General features: G+C 40.5%; 1 protein-coding gene and 1 non-coding gene across 7 annotated transcripts in view; both read right to left on the bottom strand.

Moving 5' to 3' along the window:
* The window catches only part of SPATS2L (spermatogenesis associated serine rich 2 like), a 179,857-nt gene that overhangs the window by 24,241 nt on the left and 133,266 nt on the right, over nucleotides 1-22,350 (bottom strand). For 5 of the 6 annotated variants that reach the window (XM_066280796.1, XM_066280800.1, XM_066280799.1 and 2 more), the window contains 2 exons: nucleotides 14,568-14,774; nucleotides 13,076-13,211 (listed from right to left, as the gene is read on the bottom strand). In XM_066280796.1, coding sequence (XP_066136893.1) covers nucleotides 13,076-13,211; nucleotides 14,568-14,774 — 343 coding nt within the window. The remainder of the gene's footprint in view (nucleotides 1-13,075; nucleotides 13,212-14,567; nucleotides 14,775-22,350) is intronic. The other variant, XM_066280798.1, reaches the window with a different exon arrangement.
* Nucleotides 12,576-12,656, bottom strand: TRNAD-GUC (transfer RNA aspartic acid (anticodon GUC)). The gene has a single exon. It is a non-coding gene; the product is annotated as a tRNA-Asp (tRNA).

Below are 22,350 nucleotides of genomic sequence, written 5' to 3' on the forward strand. Positions count from 1 at the left end.
CTCCAATAGTAACTCAAAGATTTCATCAACTGGGAAAGATTGATGACTCTTGTCACAGAAGAAGAGACACGGAGTTGAAACCATCCCCCAAAAAACTTTGTCAAAAATTCTCATGTTGGCCCTGGCCGGTTGGCTCAGTGGTAGAGCGTTGGCCTGGCGTGCAGAAGTCCCGGGTTCGATTCCCGGCCAGGGCACACAGGAGAAGCGCCCATCTGCTTCTCCACCCCTCCCCCTCTCCTTCCTCTCTGTTTCTCTCTTCCCCTCCCACAGCCGAGGCTCCATTAGAGCAAAGATGGCCTGGGTGCTGGGGATGGCTCCTTGGCCTCTGCCCCAGGCGCTAGAGTGGCTCTGGTCGCGACAGAGCGACACCCTGGAGGGGCAGAGCATCGCTCCCTGGTGGGCAGAGCGTCGCCCCTGGTGGGCGTGCTGGGTGGATCCCGGTCGGGCGCATGCGGGAGTCTGTCTGACTGTCTCTCCCCATTTCCAGCTTCAGAAAAATACAAAAAAATAAATAAAAAAATTAAAAGTTCTCATGCTTTCCTATTTTTCTAAAGGTCCATTCATCTTCCCCCAAAATCATTTACTCTCCTCTGAGAGGCCTACACACTGCTCCCCCTTCTCTTTCTCTGTTAAGATGTATTTAAGCCTGAGTTCTAAACCACTTCTTAGAGTTCCTTGAGTACCTCCCATGTATACATGAGGTATACATGTTAATAAACTGTTTTCCTCTTGTTAATCTGTCTTTTATTAGAGTGATGTCTCAGTCAAGAACTCAGAAGAGTAAAGGGAAAATTATTTCTCCTCCCCTACATCTCAATTCTGCCCCCTCTCCTATGCCATATGCTGGTTGTTGGTATCACCACTCACCCAGTTTCCTTTTCTTTCACTTCCCACATGCTCGAGTCCTCTAAAGTCCACCCCAGATATGTTCCTCCAATCCTACTCCACTTCTACTGTTTTCCAGTTTCATTCCAGGCTCATTATCAAGTTTTTGGCTATATTTATTTATTTTTATTGGGATTCCTAGATCTGTCATCTTCCATTCTGTTCATTTTTGCATTTAGGTTTTGCAACAACTGGTATTCCTTTTATGATTGGAAAAATAATTCTTTTCTTCTGAATCCAGCAGTGGTGACAAAGTGATCTTTCTAAATATCTCTTGAATTCCACAGTAATACTTGGCAAATACACAAAACACAACACATATTTCCACAATATGTAGACTGGGGATGGGACACAATCCTTTGAAATGGTGCCTATCAGGGAAATAAAGTAGCCAGTGCCTCTAAGCAGGAACCACTCTTAGCATACAAAGCACAGTTAAAATCCCTCTGGCTGTCAGTGAATAAGACAACTGCACTCAACTTGCCAATCAGGCTGGGCCAGTTTTATTTCTATTTCTTTTATCAGAGGTAATAAAATCTGTTAATGTTAACACTTTTTAGTCTGCATATTTTACACTGGGATCCTGCAATGATTTAAACCACAGCTCATGAATATTTCATTCCACTGTCCGAGGTGCATCTCTGGAACGAGACACATGCAGATTTAGCACAAGGGCTAACTACCAACACTTAGAAAATCCTGGACTCTCCCCAGAAAAGACATAATTAATTGGAAAAGACAAACATGGGGAATCCTTTTCCTTATTACAATTTTTAAAATGACACCGAAGTTGCAAAATCCTGTAAATTGTATAAATTTCACAATGCCACATGTTCAACAGAAAAATCTATATTCCTCTATACCCCCACTTAGAATTTTACATGCAATTTTGCTTTATAATTTCTTATCTTTGTTAATTATTTCTTAGGTTTGTTTCTTTCCATGGAGATCACTATTCAAAGAGAGTAACTGAACTATATTGTTTCTATAGCTACAGAATTTACATGATTTACCCCTGCATCCTTGACCCTTTGAGGAGTACGAACATTCATGTATGTCCTCGTGCCTCCTGACCATCCAGAGTATGATCGTAACAAAAATTTTATTTTAAAAGTGTGTAAGGCAACATTAAAAAAAAGGCAAATGTATGTTCTTCTTGTTTCCATAAATTGGTTATCAAACAAACATGATTTTAAGTTAATAAAACTGGAACTGGAACTAATTCCATTTTTTGAAAACAAAAAAAAAAACTTACTGCCAGGGGTCAGCCAGCATGAAAAAAACCTCATAACTCAAAGGATTAAAAAACAAACTTAAAGCTACATCTATGAAAAAGAAAGCAAATTTCCATCTACAGGTGGTAACTGTCTTTTAGCACCAGGATACCGTGTAAGGAGCTCAGTGAACAGCCACTGTGACGTGCTCCTCCTCCACACGCAGTTCCACTAGTTTTGCCATATGTATTACACAGCTGTTTGCTCCCACTAGACCCCGGATGCTATTAGTAATGTTTTTCTATGACATAATTTTAGCAATGTTCTTCGAGTGTGGTCCTCAAACCATTTACACTGGTTCCCACTGTGCTTACTAAATTCGGATTCCTGAGCCCATACCCACAGAATCAGAGAGTACTGAGATGGGGGTCTGATGCTCCCTGTGCATTCCCAAGTTTTAGAAGCACCAGCTTGTCACACATTCATCTATCTATTGGATGGATGAATGAATGAAGAAAAGGGAAGAGAAGGTAGAGAGAAGGCATGGGAAGAAGACACAGAGGGGAAGGAGGGCTGATCTGGTGGCAACTGTGGCCATTCAGAATCAGGGGTCCTTTTGCCTGACTTCTTTCTTCATCGAGCGGTAAACAGCAAAACGTTATGATGACATATCCCTATCTCATAGTTGAGATCCCACTGTATACTGAGTAAACAGAGAGGTGGAGAAAGATCCTGTCTTCCCAGTGCCTTGGGGTCGGGAACCTACGGCTCGCGAGCCAGATGCGGCTCTTTTGATGGCTGCATCTGGCTCGCAGACAAATCTTTAATAAAAAAATAATAATGTTAAAAATATAAAGCATTCTCATGTATTACAATCCATTAATTTCCTACTGCTCATGTGCATGGTTGCGGGTGGCTGGAGCCAATCACAGCTATCCTCCAGGACAACACCAAATTTTTATTGGATAAAGCATAACATACAGGGGTCGTTGTATGGCTCTCATGGAATTACATTTTAAAATATGTGGCGTTCATGGCTCTCTCAGCCAAAAAGGTTCCTGACCCCTGGTATAAAGGAAAAGAAATTTACTAAGTACTTATCTAGAAGAGAAGAGAACCAATCTACATAGAATTTCTGTCATGGGGCAGGCTATAAGTTTCTAGAATAAGAAATGCATATCTTGTACTTGAATCTTCACAAAACCCCTGGAAACAGACAGCAACACGCCTGTTTTATAGGTGAGTAGAAGTTAAACTCAACCATCTTCAAAGCTAGAATATGTGGAGATGAGATTTAAACCCTATCTGTCTAACTCTACACCCCATTCCACCAATTAAGTGGTTAATAAATCTTGAAAATGTGACTTTTGTTAGAACATGGCCTATTAAGAACCAAACTTTACAGTCACTAGAGAAATAAAATAACATTCATATAAGGACTTTTATTATAGTAACTTTAGGTATTTTATATAGTCTTTTATTTGTTATTGTCCTAGCTACAAATTGTCCGAAGCAATGCTTAGTCTCACTGTACCCATCTAATAAACACAAATAAACTTCAAAATCCATTCAGAAATTGTGAAATTATTATGTATTTTATATTTATACTAATATACAAGAACAAATTTTTTCTCATGTTCCAGTGAACATGGATTATACTATAAATTTTCAAAAAGCACAAATAATGCATACTCTTGGATTATAAAGATAGAACAATTTACTTAATTTCTTTTTATATTTCTATTCTGTGAAACTAACAATTCTTCTTCCGGAGCATGTTACCAAGCTGATTTCATTGGTAGCTTTCATTTGCTGAAAAGATTCTGAATTCTTTTCAGATTTCAGGCTGAAATTAGAATCCACTTCTTGTTCTCCAGCTCTTACGGGGAGTCTATTATTCTGCAGAGAAGGCTTCCACGAAAGGAAAGCCTGCTTCCCATGCTAAATGTGACATAACGTATGGGGGTAATCTCACGAGGAGCTCAGAAGGGCACTTAATACAAGGTGCGATTTATGCTGGTTTCCTGGGGACTATACCAAAACTGAAAAGGCTAGTTCTGTATTTTTCTGTATTTATCAACCTGCTCTTCCTGCATGTCGACTAATTCACTCAGTCCTTGCAGTGGCCCTGGGGAAACATTTAACACAGAGAAAAACCTCGGGGAGGAAAGAAAAGGGAAAGAGAAGCTTTCACCTCTGAAAGGCGAGCTATACCTATTTAGAATGACACATTCACAAACGAGGCAGGGTTTGATATACACGGTACCACAGGGACTTGCCTCAGCCACAAAGTCAAGGGAACCTTGAGTTTCTCCATGGTGCGCGGTATTCACCCTTTTCACAATTTCAGAATGGATCCTGGACCTTATTTCTGTTTATTGGACTGGTGCAGAGTAACGGAATGGAGTTATTTGGGGCAGTCTGTCAGGTAGGACAGCAACAAAAACCATACATAAGGTCCTCTTGAGGCATAAACATATTTATTAGCCTCTTCTATTATTGTCTCTTGATATCCCTTGCAGGAGGATGTTCATTTCCATAGAGTGCATCCTTTTCACCTGCTGGCATAATCATAGATACCGGGTATGGGGAGAAGGAGCAGGTTTGTTTCATTTCCGTTGGACAGTGCTCTGTACAAGTCACAAGCAGGTGGGCACTTAGGAAAACCATTTGATGAGAAGGAAAGTCTTGTTTGTACAGGTTTTGATCAATGGGAAGATTGTATTCATTTCCAGAGCAAAAGGAAATAAAGACCTTTTATTAAATTTCTTTTAAAAAAACCTGTAAAAATTACAATGCAAACGCTTGCTTTTGTCTTCCTTACATGCTTGGTCTAAGGAGCTGGCAAAATCCAGCCATCATTTAACACATTGCTGATACTTTTTTAGGGAAATAAAGGCTTTGTGAAATTATTATATAACAATGCTAAGTGGCTAAAAAGGTTCCTTATATCAGCTCTTCTGTTGGTAACTCCATTATCAATATCCCCCGTTGAATGGTACAGAGAAAGGCATCATTTTATTCCTGGACATCACACTACTCCGATACTCGCGGTGTTGGTGGGGATACTGAGAATGTTTACTACTTCAGCCGCACAGTTTTAAAACGGAGTCGACTCATTATCCAGGCTTGTACCAAACCTTCTCTGCTTCTTGTCACAGCATCTTTTCTGTGACACAGATCTGATTCTAGGACCATTTCACCTAACACTTACTTGCCCTATATTTGTCTATCAAATTATATACAGTGCCACAATTCCAATGACTCTCCTAATTATGGGAGAATGAGCAAATGGTTAACAAGTATTTGTTCAACCACTACTGAAGCAAAATATAGGCAGAAAGACCTGTTTCCATTCAATTTAAGGAGCACAAGGGCTGGCACCCTTGACGAAGGCACTGTCACTGGCATTTGAATAGTTGGACATATTCCATGAGTGCCCAGGAACACCAAGTAATACTGCTGCCTGGCTGAAGCCAAAGATAATAATCCCCTCGACAGAGAAATTCCCTGCTGTATTTATCTTTACACGCTTCAACTCTTCACCCTAATCCCGGTCCCCCCTGCGCTGTGGGGTTTTATTGCAAAATGAGAAAAAGACTCAGGTAGAGACAGAATGGCTAATGAGAGTGACTGCCTATCATTAGCTACAAGTGTCAGTTCTTAACAGTTCCATTTTCTCCTAAGGACTGAGTTGAAAAATAGACAAAAAAGCAAAGCCCTCAATTTTCTACACTTCAATACAATTGTTTTTCTGGCCTTAAAAAGATAAAAATGTAATTTGACCTTTAAAACGTGTAGCTAGAAGGTTTACATTTCAGGCAATGTGCAAAAAAAATTTCCTACTTCATTGATCTGAAAAGACAAGACACTAAGGTTCTCTGCTTTGGGTATGTAAACGACGGGAGAGGAACCTTCCTCTTTCGCTGCGCCAGTGGTGCCCGAGGGCAATGCGGGAGGGGCAGTAGGCACTGGGGGGTGTCGCAAAGGGAGGAGTTTCGCCCTTCAGCGGCAGCAGAGCATGCGGGACTGGGTCCGAGGTGATGGTGAGGAGAGGCCTGCGGTCCTCCGCTCACTTTCCCATGCTCAGGCTTTCTCACTATTGGCGGGTTTGGGGACAGACAATCCTTCATAGTAGGGGTGGTAGGTGGCTGGGAGGAGGCCTTTCCTGAGCATTCTAGAATATTTAGCAGCATGCCTCACCTCTATCTGCTAAATGCCAATGTGACAACCAAAAATATTTCCAGACAAGCTGTCTCCTGGGGGCAAATCCATCCGTTGAGAACGGCTTGAGCCCCACACATACTCATCTCTTTGCAGGGAGTTCAACACAGATGCACAGAGTAGTCACCTGCAGTTCTTAAAACAAACAAACAAACAAAACAAAACAAAACAAACAAAGAGAACACCACCACCTACTGGTAGGTCTACTTCAGACTAGTGACACTGTGTCTCTGGGTGTGGCACGCAGGCAAAGGCTGACCACAAAGCTCTAAGAGTTTTTAATTACAGTGTATACACATATACTTTATAAAGAGAAGCAGATATTAATTTATAGACATCATCTTTCAGTCACTGTTTAGTCACAAAGACAGAAATAAACCCCCATAACGGGCACAGAGGAACCAAGCTGGAAGCACTGCCTGGAAAGCCAGCTGTTCACCAAGTAGAAGCTGTAAGTTTGGGGAATGTCGGGGGAAACAACCGATGAGGAAGGAATCCTGCTATGTGATAAGCCAGCAAAAGAAGAAAAATCGTCTTATTTGAAGACTGAAACCGAGTGGTTCCAAAGCTGTTTACTGGGAGAGTTTGATATTACCGTATTTCCCCATGTATAAGATGCACTTTTCCCCCCCAAAAATTGGGGTCTAAAAACTGGGTGCATCTTATACAGTGGTTGTAGATTTTTTTTTTAGTTGCATTTCCTGCTTTTTCATGCTTGATTTTGCACTTATTGTTGAAGACAGTGATTTGTCATCAGACACAGATGAGGACAAGCTAATGGATGGGAGTTTTGACAGTGATGAGGAATTCTATGAATTTTATGATAAAACTTGAGTTCAATAACTTTATGTAATACATTTTTTTTTTCAAATTTCAGGCCCTAAAATTAAGGTGTGTCTTATACATGGGAGTGTCTTATACATGGGGAAATACAGTATGCCCCCCCCAGCCAGCTTGGGGGGTGGTGTAGCCTGCCTGCTCTGATGCAACAGCTCCAGGGTCAGCTTTCCCTTGGGTGGCCTTACCAAGCTCACTGCCCAGAAAATGGACACAATATTTAAAATGTCACAGTGATGACACCTGGTCTGTGTAAGGCCATCCTGCTGACCACCAGGGTGGTCTGTGTGAGGTTTTGCTTGGTTGCCACTGGGGCTTCTGCTGCAGATGAGAGGCCCCCTTTGTAGTGGGACTGGAGGGAGGCTGGAGGAAGAGACATCTCAGAAGAGCTTTTTCTGCAGCCTGCAATTCTCACCTTTGGAGTCAATCTTTTGTTTGGTAGAGAGAGTCTCAACAGATTTGGTATGTCTCATTGGGAGGGATGACACATGGTCATCAAAGGGATGAAGTTATCAGTTACACATATATGAGTTTTAATGGTTAAAAAGAAAAGAGCAGGGAAACGGGGACCCATCACAAGTCCCTATCTTGTAGTGAGTGGCGTTGCAGTGAGGAGCCCCTGGCCTGCAGGGGCAGAAGATTCACCCCGTCTTTGCTAGGAGGGAAGAAACTCCAGGATGGAGAGAAGGGGGGAGTGGGCAAGGGCTCAGGGCCAAGGGAGCCCAAACGCCTGTCCTACATCCCAGTTCTCCTTGAGCCAGACCTGGCATGGCTTCAGGAAAAAATAAGCATGTGGTATAGAAACATTTCTGGCCCCTTTATACAGAAGGCACGTTTGAATGATTTCCTTTTCCTATCTGAACCCACATCAGCCTTAAAATATGGTCCCCTGCAGCCCCCCTTCTCTGCACCCCTGCTACCCCACCCCCAGCACACACTCTGTCCTTCTGGCTCATTACCAGCTTCCATTTTCTTGAGGGGTGCTTTAAGTTAGATGCCAAATCGCCAAAGCACCTTAACAGTCTTACAGCTCCGTCTTGGAACACTTCCTCCTGCAGCATATGGCAGAACTATCAAGCACCATTCTCCTTCCTCAACGTTCTTTGAATTCGATGTTTTATTGCTCATTTTAAGCCTTCACCATGAACTCGGACATGCGCACGCACACATTTGTGATGGGAAGCTAGCCTAGTTTGCACACAAAGCAATTAAATCTGGCAGCTATAATTCCAAAGAATGAATATTTTCCAGTTGTGGTAGGGGGCCAATCATACAGAAAGGAAACCAGCTGTTTCATGTTAGTGCCTGATGGGACTTTTCACACAGATGCTCGTGTTGCAAAATTTATTTTCTGTTAAGACGTACTGTGAGAACACTGTGTCATCTTTGTTCCCCTCTCAAACCCCCCACTCCCTTCTGGGAAGATAAGAATGATCTATGCCATGGTCATTTAGCCCTATGTATCTGTGTCCGGGTTAAATGCCAACTTTGATATTCTAATTTAGCAACTTAATGGTTTTCTTCACTTACTGTATTGAATGGAGTATTGTTCTCGACCAGACTGGGAAGATAAGCATTTTAGTTCATTTTACTCAGCCGCGTGCTCACATGGTCCTGAGCATGGGTCCTGAGCATGCGCAGACTAGCGCCTCCGCCCAGCCTCACAGTCCTCCTGCCCGTGAACTTCAGCAGTGGACCGGGGGAATTCAGTCAGGCAGGACTCACTTCCTGAGCCGCCACTTTGGTAACAAAGTGAATGTTTAGAATTTCTTTCCTGAGAGTTTCCATTTATTTCTAAAGTAGACATAGCCCCTGTTGAAGGCTTTGATGAGAGAACTGGGTGGCCCGAAGGAGGCAGAAGAATAAGAATTGGAAATGCACGGTCGCTCATGCACCAGATGAGTTAACGTCTGTCTGTCTCGGAAACGGCACTTTTTAGAAATCACCGGAGGACTTGGCGCACAGCCTCCAACTCTGGATGTGTCTTACAATGTCATCCCGAGGCTTCCATTGTATTAAATGAATGGCGCTGCATTCAGAATCGTCTCTGATGGTCGTTGTTTGTGATTTCACCACCGATAGAAAAGCTTAATTTTTTAAAAACAGTTAAGCTGCCTTCTTCAGTTCTGCCACCAGCTATTTTTCAAAAGCACAGCAATTGCTAAAAACTCAGCCCTCGGAAAAGGAGAGGGAGGCTTAATTCAAGTACATCACCATGTTGGCTAGGCTGCAGGCTTATTTGGAACTGAGTCAAAGTTTTTCTGTTTGGCAGAAATGCCTGTGAGTGAGTGGTTGATTAAAAAAAATACTTTGGTTTTATTTTTAAGTTAGCATTTATGTTATTGTTTTGGGATCACTTTTATTAAGGGTTAGATCAGAAAAGGGTAGTGTTTACTCATTTTGTAGCAATAGCACACAGAAAATAGCTGATCTAAATTTTTTCTTCTCCAGTTTGGAGGAAAGTGCCATTTTGTCAAGTGGGTGACTTTTAAACAGCAGTACTGCTTGGCAGCACTTGCTCAGAAGTGAGTCTTCCCACCGGTTTAAAACACAATGTGAATTACAAGCAGGGAAAAGATATATAACTTCCTAGGGTGCTGACTTTCCTGGCCCCATGCTTTTAGCTCTTGAGTGAAACACTTAAAAAATCTGTTATAAATCTCAAGATGTCCCGTGACCCATGTGATGTTCATTTTACTAAGGAAATAAAGTAAATAAATAAATAAATACGAAAAGCAGCTGGAGGAGAGAGGTAATTTGAGGTCATTGCTACACTTCGTCACTTAGTGTGTGAGCCATTCAGATGGAAGGGATAATAGAAGCCTCAGAGGAAGAGTTTATCCTAAGATGTCACACAAAAGGATGAGACAGAGAGATCTTCTCTGAGCAGCTAAGGTTTCTAGACAGAGGCTGGCCAACTACGACCCCCACGAGCCAACTCTGGCCTGCTGCCTTTCTGCATTCTCTCTGGCTGCTTTCATGCCACGACAGGCAGAGGTGCGTTGCTGCGGAGACCTCATAGCCCACAAAGCTGACAACAGTTGCTAGCTGGCCCTTTCCAGAGAAAGTTTGCTGACTTTGGCCTGGAAGTTGAGTGTGCTATACATTATTAGGGTAACTTAAGGATAAATTGGAAAAGTCATGTAACTATAAAATTTAAAAGCCAATGATAATAAGAGTAACATCTTGCATTTATAGAGTATCTTTACCTTCTCTAATAGTTTCAACCATATTCGTGGACTTTACTTTGAACAATGAGTTAAGGTTATTATCTGATCAAACAGAGAAGCAGTCTATGATGGTCCAGATGCTGGGACTGGGCGGAAAGTAAATGGTTCCTCACTGAATGACAATCGAAGGGCATGCATTGCTGTTAAGGGTGTCTTATACCCCCCTTGGGATTTTGTATTATATGTAGCAGATGGTTTAAGATTTAAGAATTTTAGATTAGGTTAGTGCAGGGGTCGGGAACCTTTTTGGCTGAGAGAGCCATGAACGCCAATATTTTAAAATGTAATTCTGTGGGAGCCATACAATAACCCATGTATGTTACGCATTATCCAATAAAAATTTGGTGTTATCCCGGAGGACAGCTGTGATTGGCTCCAGCCACCCACAACCATGAACATGAGCGGTAGGAAATAAATGGATTGTAATACATGAGAATGTTTTATATTTTTAATGTTATTATTTTTTTATTAAAGATTTGTCCGCGAGCCAGATGCAGCCATCAAAAGAGTCACATCTGGCTCACGAGCCATAGGTTCCCAACCCCTGGGTTAGTGTTAAGCATAATCCTTAGTTTTACACAACTCAACAATAAGTTAAAAAAGCACATCAATGTCCAAAAAAGGACTTGGAATAGAAAAATGTGCAGAAGATGTGACCAAATTCTATAACCATGGGAAGCCAATGAGATATAGGGAACATATTATGTGAACAAGGACAATGAGGATGTTTTCCTTGTCCAGCATTTTTCTTTTTAGTATCCTGATTTTCCTCTGGGTACTATAGTTCCTCAATTCTCAATTCAAGGGTTTTAGGTGGGGCTCACCCCACCTCTAACTCTGTGGTAGGCACAGGACTATCTGGATAGTGACTGGTTTGAGGACAGATACATGACCCAACCCAGACAGTGGGAATTAGCCCTTGGACTTTTGTTAGAACTATTGGACACAAAGCTGTCCTTCGGATGATGGGGGTGGGGGTGGGGGATGGGGTTAAGGATTACCGTATTTCCCCACGTATAAGATGCACATTTTTTGGGGAAAAATTTGGGGTCTAAAAACTGGGTGCATCTTATACAGTGGTCCAGATGCTGGAACTGGGTAGAGGGTAAGTGGTTCCTCAGTGAACCAACTGAAGGGTATGTATTTCTGTTAGGTTATAGTTTTTTTACTTGCATTTCCCGCTTTTTCGTGTTTGCTTTTGCGCTCACTGTTGAAGACAGTGATTTGTCACCAGACACAGATGAGGACAAGTTCATGGATGAGATTTTTGACAGTGATGAGAAGTTGACTGAATTTTATTATGAATAAAACTTGAGTTTAATAACTTTAGGTAATACATTTTTCCAAATTTTGGGCTCCCAAATTAAGGTGCGTTTTATAGATGGGAGCGTCTTATACATAAGGAAATACGGTATGTAAACTTAGAGCTGTAAGGAGGTCTCCTTTGCTGCTATGCGTTTGTTGAGATCATACCTAAGAATGAAGCCAGGAATAAGCAGAACCAGTAGACAGTGGGAGGCACTGAGAGAGGAAAGGAGAAAGAGAGGGAGGGGGAGGGAGAGAAACTGAATCTTCAGAACATAATTTGGACTTAGGACCAAATTTACTTCAAGGAATCTGGAGTTTCCATGTGGGTTCTGTCACTTGAAATCAAGAGTCCCGACTGACACACTGAGAGCGCTTTTGTACTGATAAACACTTAACCTTTACTCGCAGACACTTCCTTTGGTTGTAGACATGAGCAAAAGTACAAGACTCAAAGAAATGTCTTCCATCAAACTCAGTTGCAGAGCAGGTCAGGGCGGAGCCAGAACCACACCAGTGTAACATTTTTTAATTCCAGTCTTGAAGGTCTCTGAGAACGGGACTATCATCACTGAGCTCTTTTGGTTTTTGTTTTTTTGTATTTTTCCGAAGTGAGAAGTGGGGGCGGCAGACAGCCAGCCTCCCGTATGCATCCGACCGGGATCCACCCGGCATGCCAACAGGGGGCGATAGTCAGCCCATCTGGGGTGTTACTTGGCTGCAACTGGAGCCATTCTAGTGCCTGAGGCAGAGGCCACGGAGCCATCCTCAGCGCCTGGGACAACTTTGCTCCAATGGAGCCTTGGCTGCAGGAGAGGAAGAGAGATGAAGAGAAAGGGGAAGGGGAAGGGTGGAGAAGCAGATGGGCCTTTCTCCTGTGTGCCTTGGCCAGGAATCGAACCTGGGACATCCACACGACAGGTGGACGCTCTACCACTGAGCCAACCCAACCGGCCAGGGCATCATCACTAAGGTTTTGTAAGATGTTTCTGAGTTTTTGTTAAGGGAGTTTTTCTTTCAAAATGACAGGCTGGAAATTATTTTTTCTTAGTAGCATGTACAATATTGACCTCCCAGAGATTCATCAAAAATATCATTTGTTGGAGTTTTTGCTCTCTGTTGTCCTACATCACTCGTACACTTCTGGGCCAACTTCAAACGCCACTGAATTAACGTGTATTTGGTTCCTTTCTATTCAAACACAATCTCTTCTTTTTTATTTCCAAGATATATGCCTCTGCCAGCTTAAAAAAAAATTCTGCTGAAGAGCGGTCCTGTGGTGTGTATATATTAAATAAACAACGCTGTGTACCTGATGCTCTCCCCGACGGAAACAGCGCAAGGGCCAGCAGCGTACAGCTCCCAAGTCGGACTACTCACCAGTTGTGCAGTTCAGCAAAGGCAGCTTTGATCTTCTTCACCGAGCTGTCCACCTCCTCCTTGATCATGACGCGGTACCTAGTGAGGGACACCGTGCAGCGCTGCAGGTCCTTCACCGACTTCTCAATGTTGGGGCCTGCGACCAATGTCAAGACATAAAGGTATTTTTTTTTTTTAATTTGAGCACTTTATATATGAGAGCTGAACAATAACAACAAAATCCAACGAACTCATCCCCTCCCCCTCCCCCAATAAAAAGAATTGTTTTTGTTTCTCCATGAAAAATAAATGTTCTGTCAAGAGGATGTTTATAACCCAGGGTTTTTAAAATGCGGAGTGGGCGGTTCGTACAGCCCCTGAGACTGCTGTGACTTCACCCACGGGTTCTCTGGCTGGGGCATTCTGGGCACACGTGTCTGCTCTGCTTTTCAGAAAAGAGGCTCTGGTCATATGTTCTATCACAAACTGCAGTTTCTTAGACTGTGATTCATCTAAAGACCATTCATGCTGCTGGCTCGCACTGTAAACACCACTCTGTGTGGTTACAAGCCAGCAGGCCTTTGGAAGAGGAAACTGACTTGGAGATTGGGAGAGATACAACAGAGCTAGAGAGAGGATGGAGCGTCGGTGCCAGGTATGCTGGCTCTGGCCCCATCAGGCCCGAGCCAGGCCTGTAATTATAGCAGCAGCACTTAGAGCAGCTCCGTGGGTGCCAATCTTGCCTGATTTCCTGAAACTGTCACCAGGGTTTACAGACAGTGCAAAACAAATCGGCAAATTGCATTTATCTCAACATGTTTCTTCGAAGAAAGAAATCTCCCTCAAGAAAAGTGAGAAAGTATATCAAACCAAAGCCAAGAAAATCAGATATAACTGAGGGTGAATGAAAAGAATATTATTTCATCTGCTGGGAATCAGAAAGGAAGTGATTTAGCCCCTTTCATTTTTAATACCAGTTATGTGTAAAGTATATCAAAGCTTGAAAAACAATAAAAAATATAGTGTGCCAAATATAAACCCCTCTTTCAGTGTTACATTGTCTGAAAGTTCTATCAGAACGGACCTCACGGGAGAAAGTATCTGAAGACACTCCAGCCCCTAGACTCATCTTGACTCCATGCAAGTTCAGAACCAGAGTCTCGGGGGAACTTTCAGCACTCCCCTTTCTAAAAGAGCTCCTGCACTAACATCTGCTTCACAAGCCATCAAGGTAGAACGTACTTGTGGTGCAAATTTACCAATGGCTACGAAGAGAAGAGTGGCCACAGAGAGGCAGAGGAAGGGGATGTAATTCCATTGAAACACTCAAGACCTTTGATTAACATGGGAGGAATCACATCTGCCTTTCCATCTATGTGGGTCACAGGAAGAAAGCACTTCCATGTGTATCTCTCTTCAACTACGCAGCATCGTTTGGAAAGTTCCGTCATTCTGGCACTTTTCTCCGTGTGCAAAATAGGTTGAATCATTTGTGCAAAAGAAATGACTTTACCTCTTTTCTTTGCCAACTCATCTGGCTTTATTTCAAGATGAGCTGCAGGGGCATTGGACTTAACAGGAGATGTTTTTGCCTTAGGCTTGCTTGGGGTACAAGGCTGCTCAGCTGACCACTGTAGGCCATCTGACCTCTCTGTTGTTCCATGTGTAGGTTTGGGGTTCCCATCTAAGGATAGTTTCTGTTGCAGTGGTCTGTTGCCTTCTGTAAGAAAACACCAAATAATGACTTGGAAGTGAGAAACTAAAGACATTGATGTTAAAGTGATGGGGGATGCCAAGATTGTTGTTTTTGTTTACATATTGGCAATAATGCCTTTCATTGCAAACAGGCAAGAAACTGTTTTAATAGACTCTGCAGGTTAGAGGATATACTAGAAACATCCAGAAGACCTGGCTGGATGTTTTGGTTCTGATAATTTCTGGCAGGTTGAACCTGGATAAGCCACTTAACAGCTCTGAGCCTTGGTTTCCTCATTCAGAAAAGTTATTAGGAGGCTTACATTAGACACATGAGATGATCAAATGCTCCCTCCCACACACACACACTCAGTAAATGCTTAGATGTCTTTAAGTATGATTTCATATAGAGGCTATAAAAATGTAGCCCTCCTATCTCCAAGTGTTACATTAATGTCTTGTGGCATTTTATTCTGAATTAATGAAGACAGAGGAATGACTGGAGATAGGGGAAGACCGAAGCGACAACAGGTACTATAATCATTTCATTTAATTTATGGAAGGATTAAGTCAGGAAACATCATTATAATATCTCAACTATATTTAAAATCTAGGGAGTCAGATTCTCTCTGGAGCTCTCATAGATGTTGCAATAAATTAGCAGGACATTGCTTTCAGCATCTTTTAAAGGTAGGTTCCTATTTAGTTATTGCTGGAGTGAATTAAATGGCACCTTAGTGGCCTGAAAGGGAAATGTATCACCCTTCACATATGACTTATAATCAGAGAGCACTTTGGGTGTGAAAAAAGGGAAGCCAGTGTGCTTCTGAAGGCCACGGTCTCGGAGAAAGTTGGTTCTAGTGGAAAGAGTACAGGTTTGGAACTGGGAGACCCATGTCTGATCTTCCCTGGGTCCTCACGACACTGTAGGAATTGACTTCATTTTTCTGAGTGACTGTAGTTCATGCTCAAATAGAACAGAACGTCATCTCAATGAAACCCAGGCCTTTTTCAGATAGTCACCCTGCCTCACATCTGTCTAGTCCCACAGTGCCTTGTAAAAACTTCGTGCTATGTTTTAACACAATTCTTAAATGTCTGCCCCTTGCCTTTGCTTTGAAGAGGCTATGGTGTCCTTGAAGGCAAATATTGAAATATGATTTATTTTTGAAGCCCTAGTACTGGCTCACTAGCTTTCTGTAGAACTGATTGAATTAAAGTCCACTGAAAATGATTTTACAGGGGAAAAAAAAAGAAACAAAGAACAGTTTTCCTGACACTGTCACACACATTACAGAAACTGCACTTGGAAAGTGCAAGAAAAAAAATGCGCTGGGTCCTAGTCAATTTGATTTTAGACATTAGCCCATTTATGAGAAGTGCATATTTTAGTCCATCATTCATAACCTATATATTAAGAAAGCACATCATGCATTTTATAGGCTGAATGATGAGTACTCTTAAAATTTACCTAAAGGGAAATTACAATACACTGGAAATGTTCAACAAAGGTAGTGAACATAGTAATTAAGTACTGAAAACAGCTTTTCCTCTAGTAATGAAACATTTCATAGAATCCCCAGCAGATTAGAGGATATACTAGTAATAGAAATTTCTACTTAAGTCAGAATACCTGGTAGGTGTTTTGGCTCTGGTAATTTCTTTCAGGGTGACCCTGGGCAAACCACTTAACATCTCTGAGCCTTAGTTTCCTCACCCAGAAAGATTATTAAGAGGTTTTAGTTACAAAATAGAAATTAAGATCCAGCCTTGATGAAATATTATAAACTGAGAATCTAAACTAGACCTCATTGTGAATAGTGTACATTAGTCTTAGTCTTAAAAATAAGAGAATTTATATTATAGCCTGACGGAAATAATGACTTCAGGGATAAAAAATTATTCTGTTGAATGCAAAATAATTTTAAACTGAAGACAAACATGCAAATGAGCATAGGCTCATTAATCTAGAGTTGAAAATATTTTGTGTATCAGAGAACTGATATGTGGGCTATTGGTTCATTTCATCATTTATCCAACATATATTTATTGAGAAATTTGAGTATCAGTAATTTTTTTAAAGGAAGGTCCTGAAAAACTGTCTCATTATTGGTAGGATCATTGAACACTGGGATGATTTGAAGTTCTCAAAGTATGTGGATATACTATTTGCACATTGGCTATACAGATCTATTTCCAAATATAGTAAAACCCTGGAGTTCTTTCAGATGACTATTGGTAGGGAGTCATTCAGCTATCCCAGAATTAGGTTTATCTTGACCACAAATCCTGATATTTCTAGCAATTAGAACAATGGGAGTTCTCTAGTGGCTGTAGTGGTTTTCCTCTAACATTATAAGCCAGAAGTACCACCAAGTCTCTGCCTTTCTGGAACTGACCTATAAACTACAGTAGATTAGCTGACTTAGAGGTGATTCATAGCACTGTCTAATAATATAGCTACCAGCCACAAGCAACTGTTGAACACATGAAATGTGGCTTATCTGAATTGATATGTGCTCTAAGTGTAAAATACACGTTAAGATTTTAAGACTCAGTGCAAAAAAAAACTTTGATAATTAAAAAATATTGATCACAGGTCAAAATGTTAATATTTTGGGTATACTAAGTTATACAAAATGTTTTACCCAATTTAATTTACCAGTTCTTTTTACTTTTAAAATGTAGCTACTAGTATTTTTTTGTTTTTTGTAAATGTCTTAAAATTTTCTACATAGGCAATAATCTGAAAATAAAGTTTCATTTCTTTCTTTCTAATCTTGCCCTTATTGTACTGGTTAGAAATGAATACAATGTAGAATAAGCATCTTTGCATTGATCTTGGTCTTAGGGAAATTACATTCAATATTTTATTATTAAGTATGACATTAATTATAGATTTTTCATGTTTATCAGGAAGTTCTCTTATATTTCTAATCTGATGGGAGTTTTTATTTTGCCAAGTGATTGGACTTTGCTTTCGAAACTTCAGATAATCATATTGTTGTTCTCTTTATTTTGCTAATATAGTAAACCACATAGGCTGGTTTTTAAATGTTAAGCCAATGTTGTATTCTTGAGAGAAAGCACACTTGGTCATGGTGTATTATTGTGTGTGTGTGTGCCACTTACTTCAATTTGCTAATATTTTGTTGCGAATTTTGCTTCTTTATTCATGATCAATATTATCTTGTAACTTTTCTTTTAATGACTTTGTCAGGTTTTGATAAGGTTATGTTGGTCTCATTAAATGAGTTGAGAACTATTCAATTGTTCCCATTTCTCTATTTTTTAAAAATCTTTTTCTCTATTTTTCAGATGATAATTTCTTTTGACCTGTCCTCAAGTTCAATGATCCTTTCTTCTTCTATTGTCCTAATTACTGTCAAGTACATCTGATGACTTTAAATTTTTTTTTCAGATAGTGTATTTTTTAGTTTTAAGGTTTCCATTTCATTATTTTTTATTTCTCCTAAAATTCTCCTTCTCTTCACCCTTTATATCCACCTTTTTCATTTCTGTAATTTTTTTTAGCATATGTATAATCCTTGCCTGCTGACACAAATATCTGGATTATCTGTGGATTTGCTTCTAATAAGTAATTTTTCTCTTCATCATAGGTCACATTTTCTTGCTTCTTTCCATGGCTAGTAATTTTTTTAAATAGGCATTGAACATTGTGTATGACAGACTGAGAAATGTTTAACTTCGTTATATTCTTCCAAATAGTTTAACTTTGTTGTAATAGGTCATTAAAGTACTAGATCACACTCCACTGCCTTCTTTTGCTTTTTTTTTTGTGCCTTGAAGGTAAATATTAGGGATTTTATAGAATGAGCTGGAATATGAGACGGTACGTGGATAATAAACTATTTCTTTAAAAAGTTTTTTAATTTATTAATTTCAGAGAGAGGAAGGGAGAGAGAAAGACAGAAACACTGATCTGGTCCACTATGTGCCCTGATGGAGGACTGAACCCACAATCTTTGCGTATCAGGATGGCCCCCTCACCAACAGAACGATCCAGCCAGAGCTGTGAACTGTTTCTTAAAATACCTTCAGTTAATTCCCATTTTATACCTCTCTTCTTAAGCTAGCCCTCCATTCTATCTGCTGACTTAAATCCAGAGCTTTTTCATTTTTCCAATAGGCAGTCATCCACCTCCCTGCCAAAGCTCCCTCCATTGTAATTCTATGTGAGAGTGTCCTCTACTTTATCTGACAATCCTCTTCCACCTACTATTCCCTCTTCTATTAATTGAGGCTCTTCTTTTCTTTTTCTTCATTATTGTAGATTTCTACATTCAAAATTTCAATGAGTTTGCGATGAAGAATATATAAATTCATGCCTTTCTTTTTCTTAAGTTACTGATATGCATCACTGAATTGTTTCCAATCGATACCCATTTACACTCAGCTGTAATGCATGCAATTGTTCTCACAATTAAGTCTTCAATACTGAGGACTTTCAATTTTCCAGTTACTAAATCTTGGTATCAACTTACATATTTAATTTGTCCTTAACGTGATTTATTTTTCACAGTAAAACAGAAACTGTGGTGGTCGTTTTTTGCTAACAGCACCAAAGAAAACAAATTTTCCTCTTGGGAGAAATATATGAACTTGGATTCAATGATTTTCATAATATATGTACAGCCATGTATGTGTTCAGATTTCAAAGTTTCTGTAACTACATTTTCCATTTAGTTTTTACTTTTTAGTGAAAGCTTTATGTACTTATAAGTAGACTGAGAGAAGTATAGATAGAATTCAAATCTAACTTTAAGAAATATATTAAAGATAAAGTAATTCTAAAATAATTATTTTAATCCATTGAGTTAAGATGGTTTCATAGTTTCCTATAAACATAATTTCAGTAAAGCACATCATCTGATAACAACTGACTTAGTATTGTATAATTTTACCTAAAAAATTGATAAAGTATAATTTGTTGTTATAAAGCTAAAATTCCTAATGTCTGTGTTACTTAAAGCATGTTACCATTCCGTTAAAAGTATTTAAGTAAATATGAGTGCTTTATGATAACTGATAATATTTTGGTGGTTCTTTGATCATTGACCTTAGAATTCTTAAATATTAACAAAAGAATAAATGTAAATGGAAATTAAACATTTAACTATGTTTCATCTTCCCATGAATCAGTTTTACAAATAAAAGCAATGAAATTAGAACAATCTTTCTAGACAGACACACAAGAACTTAAAAAAATCCATACCCTTTGAATACAATAATTTCACTTCTAGAAAAATGTGCCAAGGAAATGATCATAACTGTTCATAAAGATTTAGATACAGGAATGTTCAGAAAAGCATTGTTTATAACAGCAAACAAATGGAGACAATCTACACGAACAAAAGTTTAGAAATAATTAAAAGAAAAATGGCAAACTCATAAAAATACAATGCAGCCATTGAAATCATGACTTTAAAGAGCACAATGATACGAGGAAATGTTTATAATCTCATGTTAAGTAAAAAGAATACAAAACTTCACCTTCTATAATATGGTATTTGAAAAAAATAAGTATCTAGGGCCCTGGCCGGTTGGCTCAGTGGTGGAGCATCAGCCTGGTGTGCAGAAGTCCCGGGTTCGATTCCTGGCCAGGCACACAGGAGAAGCGCCCATCTGCTTCTCCACCCCTCCCCCTCTCCTTCCTCTCTGTCTCTCTCTTCCCCTCCCGCAGCCGAGGCTCCATTGGAGCAAGAATGGCCCGGGTGCTGGGGATGGCTCCTTGGCCTCTGCCCCGGGTGCTGGAGTGGCTCTGGTCGCGACAGAGCGACGCCCCGGAGGGGCAGAGCATCGCCCCCTGGTGGGCAGAGCTTCTTCCCCTGGTGGGCATGCCGGGTGGATCCCAGTCGGGCGCATGCGGGAGTCTGTCTGACTGTCTCTCCCCGTTTCTAGCTTTGGAAAAATGCAAAAAAAAAAAAAAAAAAAGGATCTAAATATATATCTGTGCATTAAAATTTCTGAAATAAAATTTAACAGTGGTTGTTTCTGGGAAGTAAGATTATTATTTTTCCTTAAGACTTACTGCATTTTCCAAACTTCTTCAACTGGTATAAATTCCTTTTAAAACCAGAAATACAAAATCCATAATGACCTTTAAAAAGCAGCATAGACTTAAAAAAATTAACCCACACTTCTCTACATATTTTATCACTAATAATTCAATAGAAGCCATGAAAAGACTTGTTTGAGTGCCTATTACGTCCAGTTCTAGGCACCACAACTGCAAGAATGATCAAAGATATCTATGGTCCCTATCTTTCTAGAACTTGCAGTCTAACATAAATCAAACAACTCCACAAACAAATGTAGAATTACAACTGTGATAAATGTTATGAAAGAAAATGACATAGTATTCTGCAATCTGTAATTAGCATCTTTGACCTAGGGATAGCAAGAAAGAATTCCCCAAGGAAAAATACCTAGGCTCACTTAAAATCAATGAGCTAATCAGATGAAGAGGAAGCGAATTCCAGGCAGAGACAGCGTGTGAGGCAGGGGAAAGCACTGTGTGCCAGTTATCAAATTCACCCTTCCTTGCCCCACTTTGTGAAGCTGAAGCTGGACCCTGTAAACAATTCTCTTTGCTCAGCTAGCAGAATGTCAGCTTTGTCAGTAGAGGGCAATAAAGTGATCTTGCAAGGCTATAATGACAAGAATACACTCTGGTCCTTCATTATTACTAGTATTCATCACAGGAACCAGTAGCCAGGAGGAGGTGCTCCAACACCCTCATGCCATGTTCCCGGCCTCTCCCACAATCAGCAGCTTTGAGCAGTTCTAGTCTCTCTACACCCTCTGGCAATGTGGGTCTCATCTACAAAACAACTCAGTCCGTGCCCTGTGACAAATTTTGTTTGCTCGTCTGCTCTCCCCACCCCCAAGGCTGCATGTTTCTCTGGTAGCCACACACCTTCTTGAATGAGGTCAGAATCTCAGTCTTGGCTTGGGAGACTCTCCCAGTCCAAGTCCCTTAGTTGTGTCATCTTTCTGGAGATAGTAACTTCTTTCTTGCCAAGTCTAGACCCATTAGAATTGTACTTACCCCTTTTTAGTAGTTAACTACCTTGTACTGTTTTAGTTAGCAGTTCTTCATATTACATTTCCTCCCTTCAAATAATCAGTGTGGCTTCTGTCTCCTGACTTGAATCTGACTGATACATGTGGTCAGTATGAGGGATTGAAGGGAGGCCAGTCTGGCTTGAGTAGAGAGAGTAAGAGGAGAGCATTCCATAAAACGTGGCTGGAGCAGAACACAGGGCCCAGACTATGCTGGGTAAGACTTCTGGTTTTTATCTTGAGAGCTCATTTTTGTTATGAGAAGATTATAGGATAGAGAATGAGGGGAACAAGAGTATATGCTAAGACACTGGTTCTCAAAGCATGCACCAGGGTGCACTGGTGCGCCCTAGCAGATTTCCAGGTGCGCCCTATGGTATTCCAGAGAAATATGTGCCTGTTGGGGACCAAAAAACCAACAGGGTTTTTGGAGTTTAGATTTTGGGGGGACAGAGGTGTGGGGAATTGGCTATAGGCTGACAGTCTGCCCAACCCCCTACCTCACTTGCCTGATT

The sequence above is a fragment of the Saccopteryx bilineata genome, chromosome 5, assembly GCF_036850765.1.
Source record: "Saccopteryx bilineata isolate mSacBil1 chromosome 5, mSacBil1_pri_phased_curated, whole genome shotgun sequence".
NCBI lineage: Eukaryota > Metazoa > Chordata > Mammalia > Chiroptera > Emballonuridae > Saccopteryx > Saccopteryx bilineata.